Source organism: Pholcus phalangioides, unplaced genomic scaffold (genome assembly GCF_987345545.1).
Source record: "Pholcus phalangioides strain wild (caught in Gottingen) unplaced genomic scaffold, Ppha-v1.0 ptg000009l_1, whole genome shotgun sequence".
Lineage (NCBI taxonomy): Eukaryota > Metazoa > Arthropoda > Arachnida > Araneae > Pholcidae > Pholcus > Pholcus phalangioides.
The window spans coordinates 58,603,209-58,616,775 of record NW_028301602.1 but is presented as its reverse complement, the minus strand read 5'-3'; the positions used below and the strand labels follow the sequence as shown (position 1 = coordinate 58,616,775).

Here is a 13,567-nt window from a genome sequence, read left to right as displayed (position 1 = left end):
GCCATATTACTTTTTGTAATTGATCTCACATAATGACCTATATGACAAGATAGCTGAACATGTGTTCACAGAGATTAAAATAATATCTTTAATTAGATAATATAACAGATTAAAGAAATAGTTTTATCAATTCCATGTTATTTTCATGTTTATAAATCAAAGTTATTAGTCCATTATTGTTCCATTCCTTTTATTTTGAAGATTTTCCGGTTCCATTTTTTTTTTCAGATACATTCAACAGGTTCTTTCTATAGAGCTAACGCATTATTATTACATAAAATCACATTTTTATCACATCTAAAGAAATTAATTTTAAACATCAGGCTTGATAGGCCAGGGTGTGTTAGTAAACCAGCACAGAAATATTTGAGTAGTTGTTTGGATTCTACTTTGAATTGAAGGTCTTGAGCATTAAATGAACAGTGCAAAAAAGCAATTTGATGATCGGGAAACGAATCCTCTTCGATTTTTCTTCACCCAAAATCGTAAACTCCCTAAATGAAAATTCTAAATGAATTATGGCTCTAAATGAATAATGCCTTTTATCTCTGTTAGACCCTGTAAGTCCAAATGTAAAGGGTTGCATTTTCTCACTTTAGATATTCTATTTTTAACGTCCAGGAGTTCAACCCTGCCTTCAAGGAGTATATGTATATGTTATCGTTAACTCTTAGAATGCTCCCATCATCCACAGATGATGAGCGTTGTAGCCTGCTCAATCATCCTGCGATGATCTGAATTTTTTCTTTTTAACACGAAGTTCTTGAAGTGACGTATAGATCACGTAGCATATATATTCTCTAGTTTTTCTATTTTTTTTATTATTTCTCTATTTTCTAACAGGTTTGCTTGTAGAATATAGGACGGGTGTACGTTGTTGGGTAGTGGTAGAATGCTTACCTTTCTCCAATAGGTATTTTGTCGGTGATTGTGGGTTCATTCTCCTGTTTGTATCGCACCTTTTTCGATTATATCATACGAAACGGAACGTCAAGTGACTGAAATAATATTCTATTTTAGACAGGTTTCCGTTTTATAAAGGTCCACATAAAAGCATTAATCAATGAAAAGACTATTTTTTGATTCCGTCAAAGATAGGTTCGGGTCTCATAGTGTCCGTCTTAGATAGGTTTCACTGCATTCGCAACGTATGCGTTTTAGTACCATCTCTCTATCACATACTAAAGACAACTGGAAAAAAGGGAAATTTTTTTACGCCGCCGCTGTGAGAGAATCGTTTCTCCTGCTATTCCCGCAGCCTAAGGGTTAAAAGAGAAGGCTGAAGTACCCGAGGTTAAAAAATAATATCTACCACGAGAAAAATCTCCCCCCCCCCCCTAGTACTAGGTCTGAAAGGGATATAAAAGAATATATTACCATTATATATATATATATATATATATATAATTTTTAGTTATCCATCTCGTAATAATCTTGATGATAAAAAGTTAAATAAGTGTTAAAAGAAATTAAAACAATAGCCGTAATAGGATAATACAACACAATAAAAAACATTTTTTACCAATTCTATGTTATTTTCAGGTTGTGCAGGTATAGTGTGGTATGTTTTTTGGCTCTGGCTGTCATTCGAAAGGCCCTCTAAGCATCCAACTATTTCTGAAGAAGAGCTCATTTACATAGAAAACAGTTTGGGAAACGTTGCAAACACCGTCCCAACGGTAAGTAAGTTGATGAGGAATTAATTATCAATAATTAATAAAAGAAATCCTTGTGAAACCAATCACAGATAAAACATCAAAGTGATCTAGGATTCTTTTTTTGGCAAATATTTAGGACTTAGTTTCCTTATTTAAAAAAAAAATAACTCTATTTTCTATAACCATCTTCTGATATAAACAGCTAAAGACGACACCTTGGAAACAGATATTCACCTCTTTGCCAGTCCATGCCATTATCGTGGCCAATTTCTGCAGGAGTTGGACGTTCTACATGTTGCTGATCTCACAACCAACATACTTCAATAAAGTCTTCGATTTCAATATCGATGAGGTAATTTTTTTTTTCGATCGGAGAACAAAAGTGAGATATCAATTAAACCTATTCCATTATTTATGTTTGCTTAACATTTATCACATTAAATGTAGTCAGGCTTAGTCGGAGCACTGCCTCATTTACTTATGACGATGATTGTGCCGGTCGGAGGACACCTAGCCGACATGCTGCGTCGAAAAGAATACCTCAGCACAACTTCTGTTAGAAAGATATTCAACTGCGGAGGTGATTTCTGTTTTTCACTTTCTTAACTTGACCACAATAAAAACGCAGTCATAAATTATGCTAAATAATAAACCAAGTACTTTATTCAAAGGAAAGAAAAAAAATTAATTTATGATGTCAATTTGAGAGAAAAAGTAACAAGATCATATAAATACTCAGTAAAAGTTTAAGGCAGAACTCACAACAAATATATTTTAGCATCTTAATGTTTTAATAAAGGAATACGTGTTAGTTCAGCATAAGTCAGTTTTTGTTCTTTTTTTCCCGGTTGAAAGGTTTCGGCATGGAAGCAATTTTTCTTCTCGTTGTGGGATACACAAGAAGCACCTCTGTGGCTATCATGGCCTTGATTCTTGCTGTCGGTTTCAGTGGATTTGCAATATCTGGTAAATATACTATATGCCAGTATTTATATTAAAAACTAAGCACGCTAACATTCTTCCTTAAAATTTCTATTTAATCATTTCGTTTAATTTTTCCGCATTTTTCTAAGTACACGGACGCACATATGGAATACGCCTGTGTTGATATTCATCTAAAAATTTAAAACAAAACTTTGATTCTCAATATCGAATTATCAGTTTGACTGCTTTTATATAAAAGGAACCAAGCGCCATTAATTCAAAACTTAGAAAAAGCTATTTAAAGTTATCTTGAATTTTAAAAATAATAATGACTCTTTTTGTGAAAAAAGCATTACTATCACTTTAGGTACATATTAAGCTGTTTGACTGTTACACATACCATTAATATTCCCCTCCCCTCATAGAACCAAGTAAAGTTTGACAATAGGTAATTGAATATTAACATGTCATATGTGCTAATTAATATAGAAAAAAATACAACTATTGAAATAAAAAGTCCCACCTCTTTCAATAGTTCAGATGCCGGTATTTCTCAAAAATGTTAAAAATGGTGCTTGGTTACTTTTACATAAAAGCCGTCCAGTTTACGGAGTCATTTACCGCATCATAATATCACAATCACGTGAACTTCATACTGTATTTCAAACCTGGACTTGGTTAATGATTTACATTCACTCCACATAATGAAAGAATAAATTATAAAATTAATAATTTTAATTTTCAAAATACATTGACCGTGAATCAACTCTTAAATACCCAAATTTTTTTTTGAGCTGATAATTTTTTTAATAGTTAATGACTCGTATTGAAAGACGAAAAAATCATTTCAAAAATGTATTTGGATCATGTTGTATGATCTTATAATTCTTTTTAATATAATAAATCTAATATAATATCTTTTTAATTGGGTTGCTGTATTTTTGAAATATGTGACATCCATATTTTTATGGGCATCTTTTTCTCAGCCACCTCGTTGGGCATTTTGCCTGTTCTGGCGTTGTATTTGTATTTGTAATTGTACTGCTTACACAGGATCTTATTAAAGGAGAGCAAAGTCTCCCAATCAATACCTGGGCAATTGAAATCCCCTAGTATGAGAACCCTCTTTCGCTTACACATGTAGGAAATTTCATCATGCAATTTGGCGATGTAGTTTTGATCCCTATTCGGTGGATTGTAACAAACCCCAACAATAAGTTTATGACGTCTTTTGTTCTCAAGTTCTACCCATATGGTTTCAATATCACTTCTCTGCACGATACACTCTCTAGCCTTCAAACAGGATTTCACGTATATCAACACTCCACCCCCTTTCCTATCAGATCTATTTCTCAAAAAAGTATCGTATCCTGAGATGTGTAAGAAAGATTCATCCCCATCGTTTGCCCAAGATTCTGTAATGGCTATAAGATCCAAGCCCTCCACAACTATCATAGTTTCTAAAAAATCTTTCTTATTACCCAAGCACCTGGCATTTATTAACGCACATTTTAATTTGCCCGGTGATTTAGTGTCAATCGAGAAGCCATCCAAGTCAGAGGTGGGTAATTCCCCGTCAGTACTGTTGCGATTATCATTAACTAACCCGCATTCCCGACTACGTGGTCTGGGAGTAAAAAACCTGACCTAAGACTATCGTAAACCCCCTCTTATTTAGATGGAAGCCACCTATCGGTAAATGCGGGAAGCTCCAAGAACGTGACCCCAAGTGAGGAGCAAATGTCCTTCAAGCCTATATTGAATTGGTGGATCCTACTCCTATATCCCTACTACCCCTTGAATTGAAGTAATATTATATTTTTCAAATAGATAACTGCCTTCTTTTTAAATCAAACCATAGTAAAAAAAAATCGAGTTGCAAATTTCAAAGTAAAAAAAAAATTCAAACAAAACATTTTAACAAATTAACGAACTCACGGCCACACATGCTCTGCAGCAAACAAAGGGTTTCCGCCGTCAATTGGAACATCTACCAGCAAATTCAAAATATGAAATGAAAAGAGTTTTGCCTCACCTCACGTGCGAAGGTGATTTTGAATTTTTTCGTTCAAACTGGCTACTACTACTACTAAACCACACATGTACCTCGTCCATATTCCTGTGTGGAATTTCTAACGAATTGGTACATGTTGGGAATGTGCATGTCTGTGTTATGAACCTAACGTAAAGCTTGTTTCTGTGTAATGCTTGTTATAGTGCTGCCATCTACCACATTTTTTTGAACTATGAGTGAAGTTCAATGTTTGAAGATTTTTATCGTTGTAGGCCTGTTGCTCTCTGCTTCAAACTAGCTGCAGTAATGAACGTAAAGGTTTTTTTGCACATATGCAAAAGATTATGATGACGGTCAGTATTTCATGCAGTGCCATTATAAAACGGAAAATTCATCCTTTAATATACAAAAGCAGGATAATAACGATGAGAAAATTTCACAAAACATAAAATAAGAAGCCGCGTTCATTTTTGTTTTCCAGAATTTTCAGTGGCATTTTTCCAAAAAACAATCTAAGTTAAAAACAATTTCATCGCTTCGATCTAACATTTCGAGAAATGAAAAAGTGGAAAAAGATGAAAATAAGAAAAAAGAAGTGGGAAAAACCAGTAGCTAGTATTTCATTTAACGGAAGCTTTGTATGTCAAAAAACAAAACAAAATAGGAAAGTAATATAACTTTGCTGCTGCTGTAGTCTAGGGAAAAGCAACATTTTAGCTCCTTTTTTAGGGAGAGGTAACTCTCTCTCTCCCTCTTTCAAGAAAATTGGTGAAGTGAATTGAAGAAACTTGTTGCAGCACAACATAAGAAAATATAGGTACATCTTATAGAGAGGAAGAAGGAAACTAGAAAAAAAAAGTCCATGAAAACGTATTTCCTCTTGGAGAAGATTGATGACTTGAGTATTTCTATTTCTTTCTGTTCGCAACATTTTCTACTAACTTATTCCTTAAAGGAATTTTTCACTGAACGTTGCCGAAAAGAAATAAATATGCAAAAGTCGTTTTATTACTTCTTTTTTCAATTCCATTTATTCCTGATACAAAAATCTTGTTTCCTCTCTCCCGCCCCCTTTTTTTTGATTTCCAAAAGAAATCGAAAATATATGTAGACTAAATATCTTCACCTCTTATTCTGCCACGAAAAGAAGATATGAAGTTGGGTAAATACTTATTTTTTTAAAGTATATAAAATTAAAAAATATATAATTAAAGTATATGCTGTAAAATGAACAATGCGGAAAACGATGCGATGCATAGCATTTCGGGCAAGGCAGAAAAGAAAAAAATATATAATACTGAGGTATATATAAAGGAAAATAAAACTTTCATTCACAGGGTTACCAAACGAAGAGTCTCGAAAGATGACTAAAAAGTCATTAACACGTATGGGATAACAATACATCAAAGAAAAAGACTTAATGGATATTAAAGACCGAGATAAACTTTGGAAAGAACAGTTTCTTGCCTCCGTCGGAAATCCAACGCTGGTCCTCTTGCAATCCGGGCAAGAGCACGCTTTCTTTTTTTCTTTTCTTTCAAACCAAAAACAACTCCAGTCCTATCGCCATGGACAATTTACTACCGAGAAAATTGTGCCGGAAGTGTGCGTGTGTGGAAGTGCCTAACAATCTGAGAGCGTATCTAGTGTTGTGTCTGATTTTTCAGTGCCGCCATCTATATTTCAAATAGTAAGCGAAGGGTAATGATTAAAAATCTATACCGTTGTAAGCCTATTGCTCTCTGAGGCGAGACTCTTTAACGAAGAGATCGGCTCACATTCGTGCCCCGAAGATAGGAACCTCAGAAAACAAACTTCAGCCGACCACCACTGTGGTACCGGTGAGGTTTGAAACCGGGCCTTCGCGATGCGAGTCCGTCACTATAACCATTTGGACAACACAGTGGCAGGCGTACTAAACAATATACACAAAGGCACAACTATATCTTTCCTTATTATAACACGCACAGTAAAGGCATGCGCTGAATGAAGACTTTGTTCTGACTGAGTCAGCGGCAGGCCTCCGGGTAGAACAGTAGAGAGGGAGAGAGTTATCTCTCTCTCTTCAATCTCTTTACGTACATGCTTTTGGCAACATATTTGAGTGATGGGCAGTTGAACTAACAGAGATAAATCACAAAAAAAGACAAATTATTGTTAGCATACAAGCAATGAAGGGTTTAAAGATGAAAGAAACAGGTTTTGCTACGGTTTGATCAAGGGGGAGGAAAGAAAGAAAAGACAATACCTAGGTAAAGGAAAAGAAAAAAAACAGATTCGTTCACAGGGTTACCAAATAAAGAGTCTGGAAAGATGACTAAAAAAGTACAGATATAATTCTTCCATTTACAAAGATACCAGATATTTCACGTCTGTACGTTCAGGAATTGAAAGAAAGAAGGAGAGACATTTCTGTCTGCTGTTTCTCCCTGAATGCCTATGGCTGAGTTAAGAGAGGCTATTATGTCTCTAATCAGCACATCCCACTATTGTGCGCGTTATAGTAAGGAAAGAAATAGTTGTGTCTCTGCAGTATATTGTTCAGTGCGCTTGCCAACAAATTTTTCTTTCCAAAGTTCACACACGTCAACATTAATTTCCGGAAAAAGAAAGTATTTTATATACTATATCTCTTTCTAGGGAGATTATATATGTTTTATGTCTGGTCTTGTGAAAATATAAGTATATTCTTGTGTTTGTTGTTGTGAATAAAAAAAAATGCGGGGTTTTCTTTTTATGTGCTGTAAGGCTAAGTTGTTGAGAAAATAACATCTTTTTCTATTTATGGGACAATTCGAAGATTATGAAGCCGAATTACATAATCCAAATTCGGAGAATAAATCCATAAAAACCCATAAAAGATATATAATTCGTTAATAAAATGTTCAAAACTGATCCTAAATTTTAATACTATTTAGTTTGTTATAAATCACCAGTATAGTATAGTAGTATAATATAGAACCGAGCACGCCCAGACTCTGTCGCTTTTGCGATATAAGCTCATTGATCGTGAGATCGTGGGCGTGCCGAAAAAAAACTCAAGCGGGCCGGGACCAACATCCACACCCCCACACCAAACCCCCTATACCAGGGCACATCACCGCTCGACAAGCCAGGACAGCACCGCGGGCGCAATCCCCCCTCAGCCCCGCCGACGCGGCCCACAATGCCCCAACACGCCCCGCGAAGGGAGACTCCCGACCATCCTGACGAACCTCCACCGCGGACACGAGAGAGAACTCTCCACAGGACGGGGACACCACCCCCACCAAGAAAAACACGGACGCCTCGCAACAAGGGCCCCAACCGACGCACCACTCCCGACCACGCACGAAGCCACCCGACCGTCGACACCCATTCCCGCCCTCCCTGCAACCCCCCGCACCCCCGAACGGTCCGCCCCCCCCCCCCCACCCGAGGAGCCACATGCGGGCGCGACAGTCAAAGCCCCAGTTTGCCAAAAGACATGTGCCACATCATCAAGAAAAAAAAAAAATATACTACAGATATATTAGATTGGTCCTCTGCCGAGAGAGGTATTCCGTGAAGTGCTGTGAACTTTAATCACCAGTATATCTCAATTTCTATTCTTCATGGTTTCCCATGAATTAAGATTGAAATTTATTTTATCAGATTTGGTATAAAAAGTACTGATTTAGTACTATATTCATTTTGTTTGATTATTATTACTGTTATATGAGTTTTTTCATTTCATGGATAAAAAAGATTTTTCTCAATCATTACCTTGTTACGATCGATAGGTTTCAATGTTAATCACCTGGATATAGCCCCGAGATACGCAAGTATTTTGATGGGTATGTCTAACGGCTTTGGAACTCTCTCTGGAATGATATGCCCCATCGTCGTCGAAACGATTACCATTCATCAGGTGAGTCATATAAATTTAATATACATGGCGTCCATAATTAAAAGACCCTATTTTAAAGTAGCCTACAGGTGAAACCAGTCATCAGAAAATTATGAAATTCTGTGGAGGACTTCATGAAGTGATGGGAATTTGTTTTGGAGGGGGGGGGGGTAGTTGCACATGTCGCCACCAGAAGGGTGTTTTATTAAGGAATGACACGTTGGCAAACGTTTACACTTTTAACAATTGTTACTGCAACAAAACATGTTCCACATGATGGCCATCATTTTCAGATACCATGTGAAATTGCAAAATTTCACAACTGACCGAAGTGTATGCGGGGAAATGTTCCGCACGAGCTATGAAATGCCTTCAAGATCAGGTGAAGTTTTTGGATTGCCACGACCAGAAGTTTGTCACCAGAAGTTTCAAATGCCCCCAAAGCCAAAAATCGCATGAATTAAGATCCGGAGATAGGAAAGGCCATAGACTAGGGAAGTGCCGACTGATGACACGTTCTTCTGTTAAATGTGTTCTAAGAACATTCTTAACACACACTGATATGTGGGGAGGAGCTCCGTCTTGCATAAAGATTGTGTCTGCAAGGCAGTGACTTGCTTGCTCTGAGTATTCCAAATTTAATTTTGATTTCGTTTTTGCACTGGGCTATATGTTTTCAAATTTATCTTTTATATTATACAGTTCCTGCATATCCTTCAATTCCGTACTCTTCAATGATGAATAAAATTCATATTCAAATGTTTTTAACGTGTTTGAAAGTTTAAATTCATTTTTATAATAAAGCACTGAAAGAATTTTTATTGCATAATAAGTAAAACACGTGATGGCCTGTCAAAACCGTGGATCACGATCGACTAGTACAGCATTTTCCGAATTGGACGATATCGCTCCGTAGGGGTGATGGAACAAATTAAGAGTAGTGAAATTATCTATAGGAACTACATTGGAATCGTATGGATTCATTCAGCAAAGTGGGTGATCGAAATATTTTTTCAAAGGGGTATCGAAACAAAAAATAAGACAGAAAAGTTTGAAAGACTTTGAACTAGTATATCGAGATCCCTGTGTCAGTTGGTCGAATCATAAAAGAGTAAACGAGAACTAAGTTTTGCGTTCATTTGGTGAAAATTTATTGAAAGATGGAATTTTTTTCCTTTTTTTTTTGCAGGGTCTTGCATCATAAATAGGTCACTTTTCAGTAGGTGAAAAAGTCATTGAATTTGGTCGCCGACCTCTGTACAATCCGATTACGCATATTGATTCATCACTCGCTTTTCTTAACCCTTTAACAACGCAAATAGTTGGAGATATACTTCTTCCTCTGCGCAAGCAGAAAAATTGCCTATTCGTTTTTTTTAAGTCACAGTTAAGAATTTATCAATTTTACTTTAGTGGAAGACAGAATGCACTCAATTTCAGATGTTGCATAGATTCAATAGAATCAAAATAAACGGGGGAATTCCGTACCCGCTGTCTGAAAATAGGGACACAATAAAATAAAATAAAATAAAACCAGAACACATATTCATACCATGTATACGTTATTTTAAGAATTTCACCTCAAATATACAGCTGCTTGGAATACCAGGCTGACTCATTCGCCATATTTGAGGAAAAGTGTGACGTTAGTGTTATCGCTATAGCCAACGATTGCGCCTTATCTGGCTTTTTTCTCAAAGATTTCCGAGACTCATCATAGCGACAGACATATTCTTTGCTGAAAGATGGACGACGAGTCCACTCTCTTTTATAGGATTAACCTCAAGAAAGCAACGATATCGCTGAATAAAATCACTAGGAAACGCTTGAGCAAGCAACTAAGGCCAGGAGTCAACTACACGAGTAGTTTGAGGGTTAGAGAAAGAAATAAAGTTCATGGGCACCTTATTTAATTGATCTGAAATATCATACTCCTTCACGAATAGCCATGATATTTTCGATTTTTTTTTTTTCCAGACTGCCGACGAATGGCAGAAAGTCTTTCTCATTGCAAGCATGATTCATTTCTCCGGTGTCGCTTTCTACGCAATATTCGCCTCCGGTGAAAAGCAACCGTGGGCAGAGCCACCAGAAGAACCAGAAGGTCCATCGTGGAACCCGTTGGAGAATGCATTCAAAGATGGTCCACACGAGAATGGTGGGATAGCTACAACAACGCTCACCGAAACCAAACCACCATCGTACGGTTCTACGGCAGGATACGACCAACCTATTTACGACACGAAGGAGGAATATGTGCAGCAGCAGCCCACCGACCGGTACATGCATGGTACAGTTGAAGATAGGGAGTATTAGTAGCTGGTATAAGAAAAGACTTTGCGTGGGCCTTAAGTTGAATTCTCAAAATTAAATGGGGGAGGGGGTTATATACACAACAGCATAGATTTGGAAGTCGTCCACCGTGGATGAACAATTTGTTTTAATGAACGACAAGAATACTACACGTAGAGCGATCCAGAAAGACGGCATGAAAAATTTCTTCGACAGTTTGTGATACTGATGAAGTAATCCAAGATATTTTGTGTTCATAACAAACATAAAAAGATGAAAGAGGATATGCTTAATCTTCCGAGCAATGAAATTTTCTTGAATTTAATTATTATTTATTTGTTAATTTAATTAATTTTCATTCTCACGAAAATAATGCGAGTTGCATGTTATTCAGAAATTTAAAAGATATTTACTTTTTTTTCTTCGATTTATGAATATATTTTGTTTTTAAAAATACGAAATCTACGGGGTCGACTTCGAACATGTCATTTTGAAGCGAAAGCAAAAGAGTGATTCCGCAATTTGTGACCTGCCAAAAAAAAGAGAAAAACTTATGTTTGCGTTTTTAGGAGTTTTTTGATAGGCGAAGCCAAAGCAATATATGTATATCTGTATGTTGGAATAACGCTTCGTTAATGTATCGAACTTTCAGGGGGTGGGGTGGAAATCACTATGTTTTATTTTATTTGTGAAATCGCATAAGTGTTGTAGAATGCAACAAAAAAAATTCTTGCTTTTTTTGTGTATTTTTTTAATGAAAAATGAAATGTTTTTAATATTATTAGATTATATCATTTTATGGCGTTGGGTAATTGTGAACATGATATATTCAAGTTAGTTTACTGTTGGAAATATTTTATGCATGCGGTAATTTATTTATAGATTATTATGTACTTCACTGATGCTAAAATGTTTTAAACAATCTAGAGGAAACTTGCGAGCATTTTGTTTTATTCTAAAATTATGAAACTGGTGCAGTTTTAATTGAAAAATATTTCTTAATTTTTTTAATGTAATTGAAAACTTGGTTGAAAACTTGTTGCATGGACTTCATCGATGACAAATCTTTTCCGTTATGACTCAGAACGGAAAAATTAATGTCATGATGAGAAAAACGGTAGCAGGAAAACACACGTCTGGAAAACAAATTTCAGTGTTGATTGGCATTTCAATGAAAATTGTTCCAGATTGTATATGAATTGTAATTGGCAAGTAATTTAATTCAAACGACAACAGAACTTGTGTGTTAAGACGTCCATTAATTTTTTCATTAATTTGGTAGACATGATTTATTTAGGAAGCGATAACCCCATTTGTTATGTAAGGTCTGTTTTTTATTTATTTATTTTTCGATTCATGCGAAGCTGCAATCATAACAGGGTATTCGTAGCCACACAAGTTCACAACAGATGATGTATGCATTTGTTCTAGAAAGTTTCTGATTCCAAGTGGTCCTTGCAAGGGGCCACCGTCTTCCACAGATTAGGGGTTTGCAAGTCATGCCAACCACTAAGCACCACAAATGCGGCTGTGGCTTCATATGGCTAGCGTGATGATGATGATGAAACTTTAAATTATAATCCTTATGCAAATATTAAATGCATAGTTTTTCAAACATCCTCTTATAATGTGCATCTCTGGAATGGAGTTGTGTGAAAAAAAAATTACTTTCGTCATATTTGCTCTAGCTTTTCGTTTTGGTTAATTAAAATCAATTGCACAAACGTTTACTCAAGTGAGTCACCCTATGGAATTTCTTTATACGTTGAATACAAACGCTTGGTGCAATAACAATAAAAGATAGGAAGAAATATGAATACATGCACAATTACACAGAACTAAAAATGTTATGATTATTTTGATTGAGAATGAGTGTTTGTGTTTTTGGAAAAAAAGACGCACTTATGTATCTGATTTTATTTGGCCCATTGTTTGTGAACATATATAAATTATATATGTAAAATATTATTATCTTGGACAATAAAAGAGTTGTTATAATTGTCATAACATCTCGATATAACGATGATATTATCAAAGAAAAAAAGTTGTGATTTGTGCTTTACTGTGATGTCTGTGATGTTAAATGTTTTCGAAAATTTTAATAAATTTAGAGAAATACATCAATTTAGACCAAATAGTGAATATTATTAAGAAAAAACATGTATGCTTATCTTTTTTGATGAAAAAAAAATTTCTAGTGAAAAAAAATACATAATCCATGTTTTTTGGTGTTTATTCTCGTGTTTATATGTGTCTGTTTTTCCTCTGGGACAGTTAAACAGTCTGATCGTTAGTATGAGACACCTTTTGCCTGTTATCATTCGTGTGTATGTGCGTGTGTGTGTATGTCTGTATGTTATACGAATCCTCTCACAATTTAAATTTTTTTAACGGATGATTATAATTTCACAGAAATATTGCAATAATTATAGATAAGACATACGTTACGTGGAAGGTACATTCGGTTTTATTTGCCGGTGCTCTTGTTATGCACGTGAAGTGAGTTTGGTATAACGTTGTTGGTTTGTTATGTTTTTATAGCTATAGAATATATATATTAGGTATATATATATATATATATAAAAGATTATTTATTTGATCTATGTATGTAAAATTAAACTGAGCATTATCTCTCCCACATAATTTCATGTACTTGTATGTTCATCAATAACCTGCAATAACAGAGAACATGAAGAATATATTGTAAAAATATAATAATAGTAATAAAAAACATCTAAATATGAAATCAGTGATTAAAAAGATTATTTGCTTTTATAGAACACTTCTTTGTATCATAAATATGTTATTTGA

At 35.3% G+C, this 13,567-nt stretch overlaps 1 protein-coding gene across 1 annotated transcript in view; it reads left to right on the top strand.

Annotated features, from left to right (window-relative positions):
* Positions 1–13,567, top strand: part of LOC149083391 (vesicular glutamate transporter 1-like) — a 102,017-nt gene extending 88,450 nt beyond the window's left edge. The window contains exons 8-13 of the mRNA XM_089236663.1: positions 1,543–1,679; positions 1,861–2,010; positions 2,106–2,238; positions 2,514–2,624; positions 8,358–8,485; positions 10,442–13,567. Coding sequence (XP_089092789.1) covers positions 1,543–1,679; positions 1,861–2,010; positions 2,106–2,238; positions 2,514–2,624; positions 8,358–8,485; positions 10,442–10,780 — 998 coding nt within the window. The 3' untranslated portion in view covers positions 10,781–13,567. The remainder of the gene's footprint in view (positions 1–1,542; positions 1,680–1,860; positions 2,011–2,105; positions 2,239–2,513; positions 2,625–8,357; positions 8,486–10,441) is intronic.